This window comes from Mycteria americana, chromosome 1 (genome assembly GCF_035582795.1).
Source record: "Mycteria americana isolate JAX WOST 10 ecotype Jacksonville Zoo and Gardens chromosome 1, USCA_MyAme_1.0, whole genome shotgun sequence".
In the NCBI taxonomy this organism is placed as follows: domain Eukaryota; kingdom Metazoa; phylum Chordata; class Aves; order Ciconiiformes; family Ciconiidae; genus Mycteria; species Mycteria americana.
The window spans coordinates 63430308-63446602 of record NC_134365.1 but is presented as its reverse complement, the minus strand read 5'-3'; the positions used below and the strand labels follow the sequence as shown (position 1 = coordinate 63446602).

General features: G+C 38.2%; 1 protein-coding gene across 1 annotated transcript in view; it reads left to right on the top strand.

Annotated features, from left to right (window-relative positions):
- The window catches only part of MYBPC1 (myosin binding protein C1), a 47942-nt gene extending 35903 nt beyond the window's left edge, over positions 1-12039 (top strand). The window contains exons 28-31 of the mRNA XM_075525483.1: positions 852-1011; positions 2536-2672; positions 3558-3744; positions 11939-12039. Of these exons, the coding sequence (XP_075381598.1) occupies positions 852-1011; positions 2536-2672; positions 3558-3744; positions 11939-12039 (585 nt within the window). The remainder of the gene's footprint in view (positions 1-851; positions 1012-2535; positions 2673-3557; positions 3745-11938) is intronic.
- Positions 12040-16295: the final 4256 nt, after the last annotated feature.

Sequence of the window (16295 nt, the reverse complement as noted above, 5' to 3'; positions counted from 1 at the left end):
CGTGGTGTTGAATTTTGCAATTCTGGCACAGCTGGCCTTCTACAGAAAACTGTTTTCCCAAAAGGCAGTTTGGCTCTTAAAGTTGACCAGATATCAATGCAAACTGTGGCACAGGGAACTCAGCACAAGTTCATCTTTAGAAAAGCAGGAACACTATGCAGGGCAGAGTAAAGAAAAGCAGAAACATTGCTGTGGTCATATTGCACTTTATATTAATTGCATTTTTAGCATTAAACTCATTCATCTCAGTTTGTTATTTAGGTATTGTGTACTAGGATAGAAATCACACATCCTGTTACTGCTGCAACACTAAAGTGCTACAACCCACCTCCCCATCTGAGCCTTTACATATCAGAGGACCACCTGCATAAAATTAAATTTCTCATGAACACTCAACCTGTGGAACAGGGGGTAGATTAATGCATTGGCCTCTTGCGAGTACATGTTACTGCAGAGTAGTACATGCTACTACTTTTCTTACCTGCAGCAGTACCTTCTCTGTCAGCAGTGTGGACTAGGAATGAAGGAGCCTGCCTTGCCTCGCACAATACCACCTTTGTAATATTGGATTTCCTAAAACGAACCCTCCCAGATAAGAGAGTGTAACAAATTCAGTAGAGTTCACTTTCCATTTGGCCTTCGCTGCTCAGCAGTGAGCTCTGTGGTATTCTCCTTATCACTCGTTTCAGACTGAATAATTAATTATTGCCAGCTTCACTATTTGAGTATCCATTAATATTCCCTTAAAAGCAAAATCTTACTTACAGGCTTGATGATTCCTCCAAACAGTTGACGGCTGAGAGGTGCAGGGCGCTGCGGGGAATCTTACTCTCTGTGTTTGCGTCTTTCAGGAATGGTTCACAGTAATCGAGCACTACCACCGCACCAGTGCCACCATTAACGAGCTCGTCATAGGAAATGAGTACTACTTCCGGATCTTCGCTGAAAACATGTGCGGCCTCAGCGAGGATGCAACGATGACCAAAGAGAGCGCTTTGATTGCAAAGGATGGTTAGCTAATGATCTATTCCTTGTCAAAAGGGAAGGGGTGTGTTCAGAGGCTGGAAGGTGATTAGAGGTAAAGGCATTCAGATGCATTTCTAGCCACGAGATCAGGCACAAGTAACAGCTAGGACATTTCATATTAGGACTTCTTGGTTTGTCCACATAGTTCATAGTTGGTTTTTTAATCAAGAGTGGGACATTTTTCCCATGTTCGGACATTTTGTACGATCTTGGATCTCATACTCCTGTCACCACTGGCAGATCTAAGTTGACAAGAGCTGGAAGAGGAGTAAAGAGGCTGTTCTGTTGGAAGCGGTGGGTCACTGCCTCCCAGTGGAGACTTGGCATCAGCTCTGCAAGTGCTCCTGTCCGTTTCAGGCAGGATCCACCAGAGAAGCACAGCCCCTGCTTCACATCTCGTGCGGGTGGAGCTGGACAATTTCTGATTCTGTGGTCAGAAATCCTGACATTTCAGAAATTGTCAGTTTGAAATTGTACTGTAAACTTAAAAAAAAAAAAAAAATAACTGCCCTTTTATGGAAGGGAAATTCTGCAAACGCTTGGTTTAAAGGAAGAAAATCAATCCAGATTACCTCAGTTTGTCTGAAAGAAAGGAATACATGACTGCCATGACGCAGAGGACAGACAACCTGTACAAGCCACAGTGACAGACTGAAGGACTGAAGGCTCAGGGTACTGGACCCCACTTCCATTATTAAAAAGAAAACCACCTCTCTTTTAGAAATGGTATCATGAACAAAAGAATGGCTACAGGAATTGTTTTTCATCACTGCTTACTTGTCCTTGCCATGAGAGCAAGTATCAGGCCTAAGCTGCACTGAAGTCAGTACAAGAGCTTGGATCAGGTCTCAGTGAAGCTAAGATGTTTAATGATACCTGTGCACAGGAACGGATGTCAGCCTGTCCAGCTGTTTTAAATGCCAGCTTAGTTTGCGGGTGAAGATGATTTACTGACTGTAACCTCCATTGCAGAGCAGGGATAAAGTGGCAGTGAGAAACTAGATTTTTACTACCGCGTTTTCCTTGTACAGAAACTACATCCATTCAGGTATCTGTATTGTTAGTGCACTGTATGAAGCAGAAAGAAAAAAGGATTTTCAGATACAGAGCCAGTTTGTACTCAGAACAAACTGTGAAAAGTAATTGGCAACAGAGCGAACACAGCTTGTCAGGCAGGCATCCCGCGGTACATCAGTCAGGATCCATCCCGCTCTGTAACACGCAGGGCATGCAGGCAAAGACAAAGAATAAATGCGTGTTATTTTGTGCACCACCTACTCAGGAAACACAGAGGAGCTCTCAGGCATCTACCCTATAGCATGACCAAGGGCTATAGTCACTTCCCAGGCTCACTTCCAGCCTCCCCTACAAGTGCAATTACTAGAGTCAGGTTGGTACCTAAAGCAGTGCAGATCAAAACAGATTCAGACTCTGTAGCTTTTTAAGATGCTGGGGGACTTAGCTACACACCAACGCTCTTTTTATAAATGTTTTATTTTCATTTGATAGGTAAAATCTACAAATATCCAGTTTACGACGATTTCGACTTCAGTGAACGGCCATTGTTTACTCAGCCTCTAGTCAACACGTTTGCTGTAGCTGGTTACAACGCTACTTTGAACTGCAGTGTTCGGGGCAACCCCAAGGTACAGCATAGCTCGTAACAGTATCAGTTAAAACACAAGAGAGTTTAACCTGACAATAAAAATTGGAATACCATTTTTACTAGTTGTCTCGCTCACAAGCCAGGCTGAAGGCAAAAAGAGTGGCGCGGGCTCTAAAGAATACAAAAAAGGACCTACTTACCTGTGTTATAGGCGTTATAATAGTTACTAAATCCACAGATAACTCCGTGAAAGGGCAGAACCTCAGGAAAGGGCTGGGCTGTACTGGGACTGGCACCGACAACAGCTGTACAGTTAATATGTCAGGTTGTTACTATAATAAAGCCATAATTATTCTATAAAAAGCTAATTATGCTTTAGGAAAGCCCATTGCAGGTTCTCAGACCCACTGTGCAATGCATCTTCCAGTTTCTTTCGAGTTGTGTCTTTTTGTGATCTGTTTTCTGTTGTGAAAAATTGGACTGACCTAGTAAAATGAGAACTCAAGAGTGTTTCAGAACACGTTTGCTGTTCACTCTTCACCTTCACAGTTTCTGACTGTTCTGTGTGCAATACTGTGAAAAAACATGCTTTACATGCTTTTCTTATTGACTTAGAGTAATTTGATGTCAAAAGCGATTGCTCAGGTGTTTGCTATCATTACAGGGCACCTCTTATATTGATAACAGGCTTATACTTATGACTTTAATTATGTGATAGGAGCTGCACTGAAAAAATCATGCTTAAAAACAAATGCATGATGCAGCTCGTGTTTATGTTTAAGAATTACAGTTTCCTTTCTATCACTATTTTATCTGTTTTGTATCATTTCTGGATTACTCAACTTCAACAGAACACCACAAAAAGTGATAAAATATTTAAGTTCATAGGTTTGTGCATGTGGGTTTTCTTCTGTTTTTACCACAGCCCAAAATAACCTGGCTGAAAAACAAAGTCATTATAATGAATGACCCAAGGTACCGAATGTTCAGCAACCAAGGTGTCTGCACCTTGGAGATCCGCAAACCCAGTCCCTATGATGGAGGTACTTACACCTGCCGAGCTGTCAATGAACTTGGAGAGGCAGAAGTTGATTGCAAACTGGAAGTAAAAGGTAAGGGTTTTAAATCATTGCAAATGCCCTGTTTGCCCGAGTACCACCTACAAAGGAGTCAAAAGTATGCAAGGCAAATGCATAAGGGAGTTCAAACAATTTTTTTAACTTTCCTGAATGAAAATAATAACTTGGTTAGGACAAAATAAACTATCTCGGTTGCTTTGTTTTCTTTTTGTGGACCAACATGCTGTGCTTATGCTATATTGGTTTTTTTTTCACCCCACGCCAATTCACGTATTCAGTGATTGCACGGCTTTTTTCTACAAGTGACAAAATGGCAGACTATACCTCTTAGAGCTATGCCACTTACCTGACAAACTCTAGTAAGACTCAGCCACAAAGCTCTTTGGGAAAATATTAAAAAAATCAGCTCGGATAAGAGACAGATCTCTGAAGGAAATGGCACGGGGAGAAGGAGAGAGGGAAGAAAGATTAGTTCAGGGAAGTCTTTGTCTGCCTTAAAATTACGTACTAAACAAACCAGACATTTGCTTCCAAGGAAAACTCCTTAATGTAGTTTGTTAGCAAAATCATGTAGCAAAAAGCAGTATTGTTCCCAAGGACACAAGCTAGTTGATATAATTGCTGTATTTGCTTTAAGAACAAAGTAATCAAAACCATGGATTTTGCAGATACAGGGAAAGAGGATGAAGTAGACTAGCTTTCTACAACTGAAGACATATCTTTATTTTCATTAATAGACACACTTTATGAACTCCAGGTAGTTTAGCATTGATTGGGATATCATGGATGGCAATAGGATTTGGATTGAACTACTAATGAATACTCTCAGGACCATATTTTCCAGAAAGTTAATTCCTGGAAAAGACAGGGTCATATTTAGCTGGACTAACTCCCACTGAAGGCTTTTGCTTCAGCTGTGGAATAAGCTAAGTATATCTGAAAAAATTAATTTGAGGTTATAAATAAGGAAAGCTGCCTAAAGCCAGCTGATACGACATGTCTAACGCAGGAACTTAGAGGGAATTTAGCCTAGCTGAATATGGCCCTAATTATATTATTTCCATCATGCTAGTCTATAATGAAAAACATAATATTTACTATCCTTATGGACTGTATTGTGTTTGGTTTGGATTTCAATTTCCATTTTCTGTATCTTCTGATATATCTTGTCCCACAACTCAAACCTACTAGCAAGAAGCCATTGCAATAAATGTTTGGTCTATGAAGTTGAACATTTAACTAATGAAATAATGAAAATACGCATAATACGTTTCTTAATTTTCATGATTTATAAGATACTGTGTTTAAAAGGTGATGTCCTCATCCTGGAAGTATGATTGTTTTCCTTAATCACAAGCAAACTCTCTGTTTCACAGTGTAACAGAAGACCTCATCACCTGAGAAGGCTGCTTCATCTATGTTTTTTATACTGAAAGGCCAACTTAGTTTGCTATTTCATTAAAATTCCTAAGTCCTCAAGCCCTAAAGTTCTTATGCATGTTTACACTCAACTGTAACTTTTTCATCTTCAGCACTTTGCTTGTAGTACAACCAAATAGTACATTTTAAATATAAGAAGCTGTTTATTTCTGTCCTTTGTTTTACAAAGAATTTTTTACATATAATGTGCAGAATACTGTGAGACATTTTTAAGATAAGAAATAATTTAACTAATATCTCTCCATTTTAGGAAGTCCAAACTCCAACTGTTGCCATGGATTACGTATTATTCTTCAGTAATTCCCTTTCCAGCTGTTGTGAAATACTGATGCTTCTGTTGATCTTGGAACTTTTTTTCACTGAAAATCAGGATGAATTAGTTTCCTGGTTTTGAAGCGTAATACAAATACCACGTCTTCATTCAGGCTCTCTTTTAATATGCAACAGTTTCCAAGAAATTGTTCACCAGCAGTGGAAGCTGCTCTATGTTAGAGATTTTAAGAGAGAAGTGTGGAGAGATTTTTGCCTTTGATCAATACTGATGGGGAATTTAATTTCTTACATTTACGGACATTTATGGACTGGTATCTGAAATAGGCTGGGAATGCTTAGGCCCTTTTCCAGCCTATTAGAAGTAATGTCTCTAGGAAAAAAGCTACAGTGCTGTTCATTAAAGTGGTTACTAGGTACAGCTAGTCCCTGATGATTTTTGCTGACAAATGTTTATTTAACTTTCATAGGTCCACTTTTCTGAGTAGTGTTCTGAAATGGAGAGCACATGATACACTATGTTCACAGGCTGCCAGGCCTGTCCCATTCACAGCTGATTCTTTCCATAATGGCTGCATTAAAGATTAAAACCAAAATATTGTATCTGGCAACACTGCAGGAAACGTTTAGGGTAGACAACAGTCAGAGCAGTGAAGCACTAGAGCAGATTTCCTGCAGAGGTTATAGAGCCTTTGGTACCGAGAGCCTTTAAGAGCAGCTTAGAAGAATGACAGCAGTACAATTTGTTAGAATTATGATATGCACTAAATGACATCTCAAGATTGCTTCCAGCTCTGTGAGTCCGAGATTTTGACTCAGTTCATAACATTGCCAACACATCCTAGCACCTCAGTCAGATTCGAGTAACCCCCCGATCATTCATCCCACAGGAAACCTTGGATAGATGCACGGGCTTTGCATCACGTCCTGAGGGTTGTATTAATCATCCTATCAACCAGCTGCAGCACGTCCTACAGTCTCAATTCCTCTGGCACCTTATCTTGGGGTTGCAGTTGAACGTACCTTTGCCACAGTGAGAATGAGGCTGTAAGAATTACTCCCTTTAGACAAGGTTTAGTTCATCCTTTCCCACTTTTAAACAAAACCTCCCACACCCGCTGACTGCAAAAGGCTTGTAGCATGGACATTTCTAGACTCAAAAAGCCTTCTTTCTTTCTTACAGGAAGTAATATTTACTTTTAAAAGATCAACTGAAAAAACTGAATACTATGCCATAGACATCTTGCTCAGAGCAGTACTTCACTCTTGCATCACACCTGGAAGAAGTTCTAAAAAATGCAGGCTGTTAGGATCCCACCTGGGCTGTGTGTTGTTTCTCTCTTCTTAGCTATGTGACGGGCTGCTTCATTAACCTAAATACCACCTCCCCTCGTTAATGGTTGGTTTCTGAACCCAATCTCGTATCAACCATTACCTGGTGCAGTCCCACTTCCTCCCACCAAGCCTGGTATTGTGGTTCTCTCCCAGTGGTTTGGGCTGTGAGTGGTCACCCTTGCTGAGATTCCTCTCTCCATCCTGGCAGGTTTAGCCATTACTTTAGACTCCTTTTTGAAGACTGCTTAGCCTAGCAATTTGTAGGGCTTAGACACAGGACAGCTGTTGTAAGGGTTCAGTGCTGACACTCTTAACATGACTGGCAGTTCAGCTGATGAATTCAAAGGGAATAGGATTAAGCGAATACAGCAGCTGTAGCTTGGCAAACCAGGGTAGGCTCAGGGTTTGCTATATAATACAGACAAACGCCAATGAGTATTAAACAGACGGAGCATAAAAACATAATTATGTCTTATTTCACTCTTCTATTGACTTATGTGTTGAATTATCATTCTCTTAAGTTTCCCAGCCTCTTTGTTCATTTAGGAGGGCTCTTCGGATGACTGCTCATCACACTGACGCAGAGCAAAGAGTTATGGATTTCTGACTCACTGGAAATGGATTGCAGTGTGTGTGTATGTGTGTGTGTGTGTTTTCATACGTATAGTTTTAAACTGGTTCAGCTTTACTCCAGCAAGTAAAAATCAAGGTCTGATTTTGTAAAATGATGAGATACAGTTGTATGTTGCCTGAATAAGACCAACAGGCTCAAGGCTATGCTACCTATCTGGTGAAGGTGCTATTCTTGCAGATCTTTGGATAGTAAGTCATGCTAAAGAGCTCCATGCCATGCAACAGTATATATTGCAGTAAGTGAATTTTCCTTATGTTGGCTAGAATTTATTTTATCCATCTATTTCTGACGTGTTGGAGATCCAAAATTTATCATGCATACATATAAGCCCAGTCCTAGGAATGTCATAGAACTACTCACAGAACAGTCTAGGATTTCCGATTTTGCATCGTATTTGAACAACTGAATAGCCATGAATACTCTGGCTATGAATACTATTAGTATGCTACAATTTTCTACTTTTTTAGCCATTCACTTACAGGATTTTAGTGCCAAATTAAACCCCCTAGTTCTTACTAAATTTAATGCTCGTTTCTTGAAAAATCATTAATTATGAGCACACTAATTAAAAAAATAAAAATAATAACCACTTATTCTGTCCTCAAAAAAAAAAGAAAAAAAAAAAGGATTTGCATTTACTGATGTTATTTCAGATAGACAGTACTTAATCCTTGTGGTTTTGGTTTTGCTGAGTGAACTTAAAGATGGCAGTTATATGAGCTGCTTGGTACAACTGCACATACAATAGATTTTTTTGTAAATAAGTGTGCTGAAAAAACTAATGTAATAGATCTTAGGCAAAAGAATAACTCTACCTCATGTATCTTGAAAGATGATGCATACACAGAATCTAATTATATATATTATATAAGGAAAATTCAAAATATGTATCTTTCAAGGTTGAGGTAGATCCCTAACTATGGCTGTAAATCTCTCATTACAAGCAGTAAGGAACTGGTTCCTTATCAGCTTCATTGAGGTCAGCGAAAAGATTCAGATAAAGCACCATGCTTCTTTTATCATGAAACAAATGATTGTGGAGAATGTTTACCTTAAGATCAAAGTCAAGGTTGGTGATCACTCTAATAGGTTAACATAGCAAAGATGCTGTATAAGAACTACTAAAAAATAAGGTGTTAAGATCAACCGGGAAGAATTTCAAATGCGAATAAATACCACTATAAATATTCTAATTCTGCAGTGATATATCATGGAGTAATTAACCCAGGAGAACCATTCTTCTTGGCGGGGAATAATCAGGTTTATAATAAGCATACTCCTCTGGACGTTCCATTTCATTCCCTTCCTCTCTTTCCACATGCAAACGCATTTTCTGCATGCAAAGTGTGTATTTATTTGCTGTTTTAGATTAAACTAGCTAGTGTCTCATGGCATACAATGTTTATGTCACATGAGCAAAGAAGGCCAAATTAATCAAGAATATGGGTATTTAACATCTGAGTTAAAAAGGTTGTAGACCTCTTTCTGCTATGCCACTGGGCATGGAACTACCTGTACTTATAAATAATTTATTTAATGACTGTTGACTACCTTTGACCAGAACACTTAGACATTTCCAGGAGATAGAAATTTGAACAGCTCTCAGTTAGCTTGTAGAATTACTGAAAGAACAGAAGTATCATAAAGTCATTTACTGTGCTTAAAAGGCATTCTTTATTACAGAATTATAGTCTATGGTTACAAGTTAGTGCTGAGAGTGATAATCCATGCCTGAGCTTGCACTACAGAATCTAAGGATGAAATCTTGATCCAACTGAAATCAGTGAAAACTTTTTACTTACAAGCATATCATTTTACTTCATTTCCTCTGGAGCTTATTTTAAATTCAGGTTCAGTGGAGTTCAGAAAATTTGGTTCTTTCTATAGAAATGTAATTGCTTGTAACCTTGCCCAAATCTAGAATATTGGCAGTGCAGTTTTAAAATGTCAGAGATGCACAGAAACTAGTCTCCAGTATATTATGCATCCAAATTTACTATTTTAAACCTAAAACATGTTAAGACATTAGCCTAGATAATGCTCCTGTAGTATCTGAAGTATTAAGGTATTTATCTTAAATGGCTACAACAGGCACAAAGTTGAGTGCTTTTATATTATATACATATATAAATATACATATATGGATGTTTTATAGAGTCAAAATGTTTAATTAAAGGTAAGGGCTCCTATAGAGTAAAGAGCATGCTTTAAGTAATGTAAATGTGGATATGTGACTTTAGTGCACAGGTATGTTATTAGTTTGTACTTGATTATTTTGCCTTACAGAGTTTTGACATATATATATATATATGCTTCAGTGTTATGTGTGTGCTTTTTTTCCCTGGTGGAAAATACTATATATATATATATGTGTTAGCTTCCTTGAAGCTATGTTTGGAAACTTTTATCATAAACATCAGTTGCATAATTTGGTTCCAATCTATACTTTAGACTAATTACAGGAGTTATAGTTACTCGTATATTAATATAGCTTTTACATATTAATGATAATTTTGAAGTGGAACTGGATCCCTACCTTTTTCTCTTCATGTGCTTTTATTCCTACATATTTTACATGACTAAGGATTAAAACATCATCTTGACATAATTATAAGCATAATTTCACTCAACATTTTCTCTCTACTTTTGTGTTTGCGATTAAATTGTTACTTCTCTTTCTCTCTCTCCCTTAGTTACACAGTAAGGATTTTTGAATGTATATTATCATCTAAGGTAAGCTTTCATATGGTTCTTGCATATGAAGCTTATGTCTGTTTACACGTCATACAATGTCTGCCTAGTATGGCATGATTTTCATTATTTCACTTAATGAAAATATTTTTTAAAATGAGTAGCATGATAGTTTTAATGCATATAAATCCAGATTTTTATAATCATTGCTTGTTATGGTAATTCCTCTTAGTAGTACATCCCACTACCTTCTAAATAGTGCACGTTTCAATGGAATTTAACAGTGCATGAGTTAAGCATGATTAATTAGCATGAATAAAATGCAAGTAATAAAAGAGCATTTTGCATTTACAGCCAGTTAGTTTCATATAGGAATATACCTCTACATAAATGAAATATTTATTCCACAGTTAATTTCATTTAAAAATGAATGATTCATATCACAACTTGCACTACATGAGTTGAAAAGAATGCCAAAAAGCATGCTTTTTTTTGTCTGTATTGTGCATCTACCTAAGGTCGGGAGCGAAGAGTTCTGCAACAATGACGGTGTTAAATGAGACAGCACACTCTCATAATCACTAGTAACTAATAGCACTTTAATTGGATAATCCTTGTGTTAATAAAGGTTATAAAACCCTAAAATCTTTACTCAGGATAAATGCTATATGTAAGCATCAGCTCAGTTGCATTTAGCTGAAGCATTCAGAGACAGTGACAAGTTCATCCTGGCAATGTACGTTTGCTTTAAAGCTTTTGGTGTGTTCCAGAAAAGGCTCCGAAGGTAAGTGCAGTCCTTAGCGGGTGGTTTTGCAACTTGCAGAACAGAATACACCTGCAGACTTGTAAGAGGAATAGTAATGGTACGTAGCTTTCTTACCACAAATGCCAACTTTCGCCTTGAGAAAGGGCAGACTGTAGTGCTTTTAGCAAAGTATTTATCTTTTTCCCGCTGTTCCTTCCAAATGTCATTTGATTTCAATGAAATTAACAGAAATACCCATGTGTTTAGTTTCCATGACATTTTTTTCAATGGCAGGAAATTTCACTCCTAATTTGGATTATTTGTATTAAATTACTATTTCTACATCGGTGAGAACTGGGGTGCCCTGGCTGCTGTGTTAGACACTACGTACATGTTTTTCTGGGCCCTGAGAGAAATATTTTGTCTTGAATTGCTAAAATTATTAAATCTTTTGCCTTCTCCCTTTTTCCAGAACACCAAAGAAAACATTGAGTACTTCCAATGGCTTTCTTATAAGCCTAGGTTTCTGTTATAGCAGTGATTTAAAATAGGTTTGGTTCAGTTTTTTATTCACGGTGGCTAAGCCACAGTCATAAAGCACATGTCATCCCAGCTATTATTTTCAAGCAACATGGTAAATATTTTGCTAAATACTTATAAACCATTATAAGACCCAACTCTAGAATAATTTGAATGTCTCTGCATGTTTTCCACAACTCATCGTAGGTAGGTGTTTTCTACACTGTTCCCTCTGGTCTGACTTCCATCTCTGACTATACTCCACCCAGCCTGATGGAAATCCAGGAGGGTTATTTGAGGTGAAGCTTGTCACAGACTATTGCATGGAGTGAGATAAATGACTGAATATATGACATCCTAGAAAGGAAATTCACCCTGCGGAAGAGGACAGGAAAGTTCCGTATAGTACAGAGATTAAATAATGGTTAATTCTTGTGCTGAACTTTTGAACAGGGATGAATTTTGTCCCATCTCAAAATGAAGTACGCAATAGGAACTGACTAAATCTTTGTTGCTTACACCAGAAAATAAAGGTACAAAGCTCGTGCTCCAGGGACCTTCAACCTGAAGATTGTCTTATTCCTTGTTTGTAGGTGGGCTTTCGTTCTTCAGACTATTGATGGATGGAGTGCCTCCGCATATCATTGATTCATATATGCGTGAAGTACAGGCAGACAAAACTGAGGGGAAGTGAGAGTCCGTCCACAGTGTTTCCTCCCACTGCGCTGGAAATTGGTAGCAGAATTACAGCATTTTAGTTCTTGCAATGACAGAACAAACGTGTGGTTGGGGACTTTCTTTTCTTTTCTTTTTTTTTTTTCTTTTTTTTTTTTTTTGTTTCTTATTTGTTGTTTTGTTTTCCCTACCTGCTCTTACTGAAAAGAAAGAATACGCATGGATTGCTTTGGGGTTGAAATGACATGAACTGAAGACAACACACGTTTTGTAATGTTCAGCTTTATTTTCTGTTTGATATTGTGTTCTGTTTTTTAATGAGGAAAGAGGAGAAGCTGTGTAATAAACATGAGGAGGCAGACAGAGTTTGTACTCGGAGGTACAGAGCATATCTTTCTCAGACTGAAAGTAGATGGATTAGCCAGTAGCTGTGCAATAAGACCCTTGGAATACATACCTCTGTGATAATGTATCTTATTCACCTGAGAATTGTTTAACAGAATACGATTTTACTATAACGTAATTAATACATATGTACTTAATGATCATTTAAGCTGAACATATCTTCCTTTAGAAGTTTTGATTTCCTAAATCCAACCCATCAGTCTCTCAACGGAACTGAAATTGTTTTATTTAATGTACAATAAATATGAAGTGTTTAAGATCTATTAAGTTCTCGTTTACTTTTTTTTTTTAGCTTTTTTCTGTCTCATCTTACCACATTTCTTATTTAATTTCCACATACTGTAAAGCAGGAACTTGAGCCCACCACACTGAGTGGAAAACAGTATCAGCAGTCACCTAACCCAATGGGCTTACACTTTAAGATACATGACACAGAATGTGAGTGAAGATAAACGCTGTGGATACAAGCAATTTTGGATCTATATGTTTTCAGTATTTTCAAGTTTATAAATGTCAACCGTGACAGCTTTCATCATTCTGGATCCGCCCCCTTCCTCAGCAATTCATGGAGCTCTTGTAGGTAACGTAGCAGAAAAGGGATTCAGACCATATGACTAGTGAGTTTACCCTGCAAGGCAAAAATGCCTTAGATAAGGTAAAATGGCTACATTACTTATCCAACTCTAGTGTCATTAACCTCCGAGCATTTCAGGAGTGGGGGTGATTGTCTGTAAGTCTCCAGCAAACTCTGAAGCATGTGAGACACAAGGTCACACATAATTTGGACAGGCTGTCGGTTCCCTATTGCCCTGTCATTTATTTACCAGTTCTCACCCCAGCTGCATAGACAGGGTAGGTTATGTGCTTAGTGACTAATGATTGATCTTCAATTATGGTTTATAAAGATAAAGGTCTACTTAAACCAGTAGTACTTTACAAGACGGTTATCTGACGTCAGCGCGTTTTCAAACATCCAGCAGTCAGTAATATGCAATAATAAAAGAACGTTTTACTATGAACTGCCACTGATGAACTGGTGTTTTTTCACTTGAATTACCACTTCTTTCACCTTGGGGATCTGAATGCTTTTTCTCACTTAATGTTCTGTAAATCTTCCTCACTCTGAGATCCTTCTTCTTCCTTCTCTCCTTCCTATCTTTGTGATTTCTTCTGTGCTGCCATCTGTGCAAAGAAGCAATTATCCATTCCCAGTGATGCTGGACACCCCCCCCACCTGCATTTCACCCTGCTCCTGCCAAAATAATTTCTCTCCTACACATTCATTCACATTTACACATGAAAGAAGGCAACACATCTTGTAAGAAGAAAATTCCATAAAGGATTAATAATTTCTCTTTATTCTGTATCTCACCAGTGAATCGGATCTCCCTTCATCTGTTTTGAAGCACAGAAGGCTCTGGGAGAGTTTGAATATATGCCATGCAGGTTTAAGTGTCTAAGCACATGGCCCTTATTTAAAATAATATCAGTGTGTTGAGATACATTATAGTCAGCACCAAAAGCCATAGTTATTTTGAGTTTGTGCTTTTCAGTAAGCCATAAAGGATGTGCATAGCCATCTGCACTTTGTATGCAATGATGTTTACAGCTTCAAGCTTATGGATCTATCTGCCTCCTCAGTCTTAATATACCATACATAATAACCTGGAAGTCAGCATAAATCTCAGCCTCTGTAGGCTCTCTGCTGACGGAATTAGCTACTCTAACTTCTACCAGATGCCAGCAGTGTTAAAGACAAGCTGAACTAAGCTACTTTTCACTGTGTGAATGGTAAGCGTTATATTCAGATGCCCTTAATCCCTCCCCAGTTGCGTTGCCCAGCATTTGCCATTGGCTGTCCCTTGGGCATGAGATGCACCACGCCAATAGGAAGTGCTGGGTATTGGGCCGTGGGTGGAATTCAGATGAGTGGGCATTAGTGTGCTATAAATTCATACTCTCACTAACTATGCTGACCAGCCAAGCCTCTGGATTAAAAATTAATTGAAAATGACTTTGAGAGGAGTAACAGGATGGGGTGGGATAGGAAAGGGATTTCTAGTGGTTCTAAAACAGGCTGCAGAACCTTAAATAGAGACTAACAAAAGATAAAGTTTTTCTTTATGATGATTCACCTAATGGGATTCTCCAGGGATGGTGTTTGATAGATGAAATAAAGTGACCAAAACCAGAGAGTTAAGAAAATGTTAATGAAATCGGCACTTACTACCAGCTTGGGAGAATAAAGACGTACCACAGATAACAAAAACTACTGGCAAAACAACCTAGAGAGAATAGAAGCAGCAGAATATCATGCTGTAGAAAGATATGGCCCAATGCTCCCAAGAAGACATTTCTCCAAAGTAAGCTCACATGGAATTATCCAGGAAATTAGTGAACCTGAAAGAGACCTAGGAGTAACAAGAAGGCAGCAAATAAAACCTGGTCACATGAGATAAAGTAACAGCAAAACACAAAAGCTCCAGGAGAAGTGAAACTAGTAGTGATTTTATGGCTTATGGTTGTGTTCCTCGATGTCTCATGATATGCGAAACCAGTTTAAGTCCTCGGCTAATTGCATTATTCATATTATGTGTTTGCTATGTACACTCTCCATCAACTAGTACGTGCTCAGGTTATAGTTCAGTAGCACCTTTAATAAGAATTTTCTTTTCTGCCCACTTTCACATATGTGGTAGGAACTTAGTATTTTTGTATGCTCCACCTTGGTGTTCAGTTTGACTTACACATGTCAAGGGAAGTTATTACTTGGAGTAAGAAGGCAGATCCAAACATGTATACACACAGAGAGAAAGAAGAATCAAAGTTAATTTAGAAAGGGTTTTATTTTTAAGGAAGCCAGAGGAAAATATTTTGTATTCTCTTGGCATGCTATCCTTGTCCATGGAACGGCACTTGGTATAGAAATGTTACTGCTGTATAAGTATAGATCCATTCTCAAATTGCTGTATGTGGAGCTTGATGCAGGCATTGTAGTTACCCATTTGCACTGAAAGATCATGGCCAGTGTCAGCCCATTTTTCCCTCACTGAAAACAATCTCAGAAATATAGAAAGGGGAGGAGAAAAAACACATGCAAATCTTTTAAAGAATGCTTAAATAGGGATATGCTGTTTACAAGGAGCTCTTTACTGAGAGTCAGAAATTTTAAAAAATATTCCTTTAAAAAAAATGTTTCAAGCTTCCTGTACTTCCTTTTAGGGAAAAAAAAAAAAAGGATAATATTGCTACCTTTTACAGAGCATTGTGAAGAGAGACTTGCTTTATGAATGTCTTTTGTTGCATTTGGGATTCTGGAGCAAAAGGCATTCTATTTTAAGCACAGTGTACTTAACTGTCACTTGACTTTCATGGCCTGCCTTCCTGACTGACAAGTAAAGCTGCTGCTTTGCTGAAGCAGAGAGCATTTGGAAGCAGAAGTGTATCCTGAATACTGAGGAAGTGTTGGAATTCTAAACACACTGGACTTTACATTCTATGTTCTCTTGTTCTATGCTTTGTTGCTGAATATTTTTTAAATTAAAACAAACCTTTCCCCAAGCTCAGTGATAAATTCAGTAGGGAATCTATTTCTTCCTCTACTCACTTGGCCCTCACTTTTTACACCACTTACTTTCCCCTCCATTTCTTCTCCTAGTTTGTTTTCTCTTCTTTTCTTCTTGGTATCTCAAAGAGCTTGAGCAATCTCTCCATAAATACCAGTACCATTATGTTCATTGACCACAGTGATGCACAGGGTATTAAAAGAAACAGTGTTTTTACCTTTTTCCAAACCCAGTGATTCCAGTGGACTGGGGATTTGGCTGCTTGTGAATCTAATTGTCACATTTCCCTTCTGCCATTCCCTAG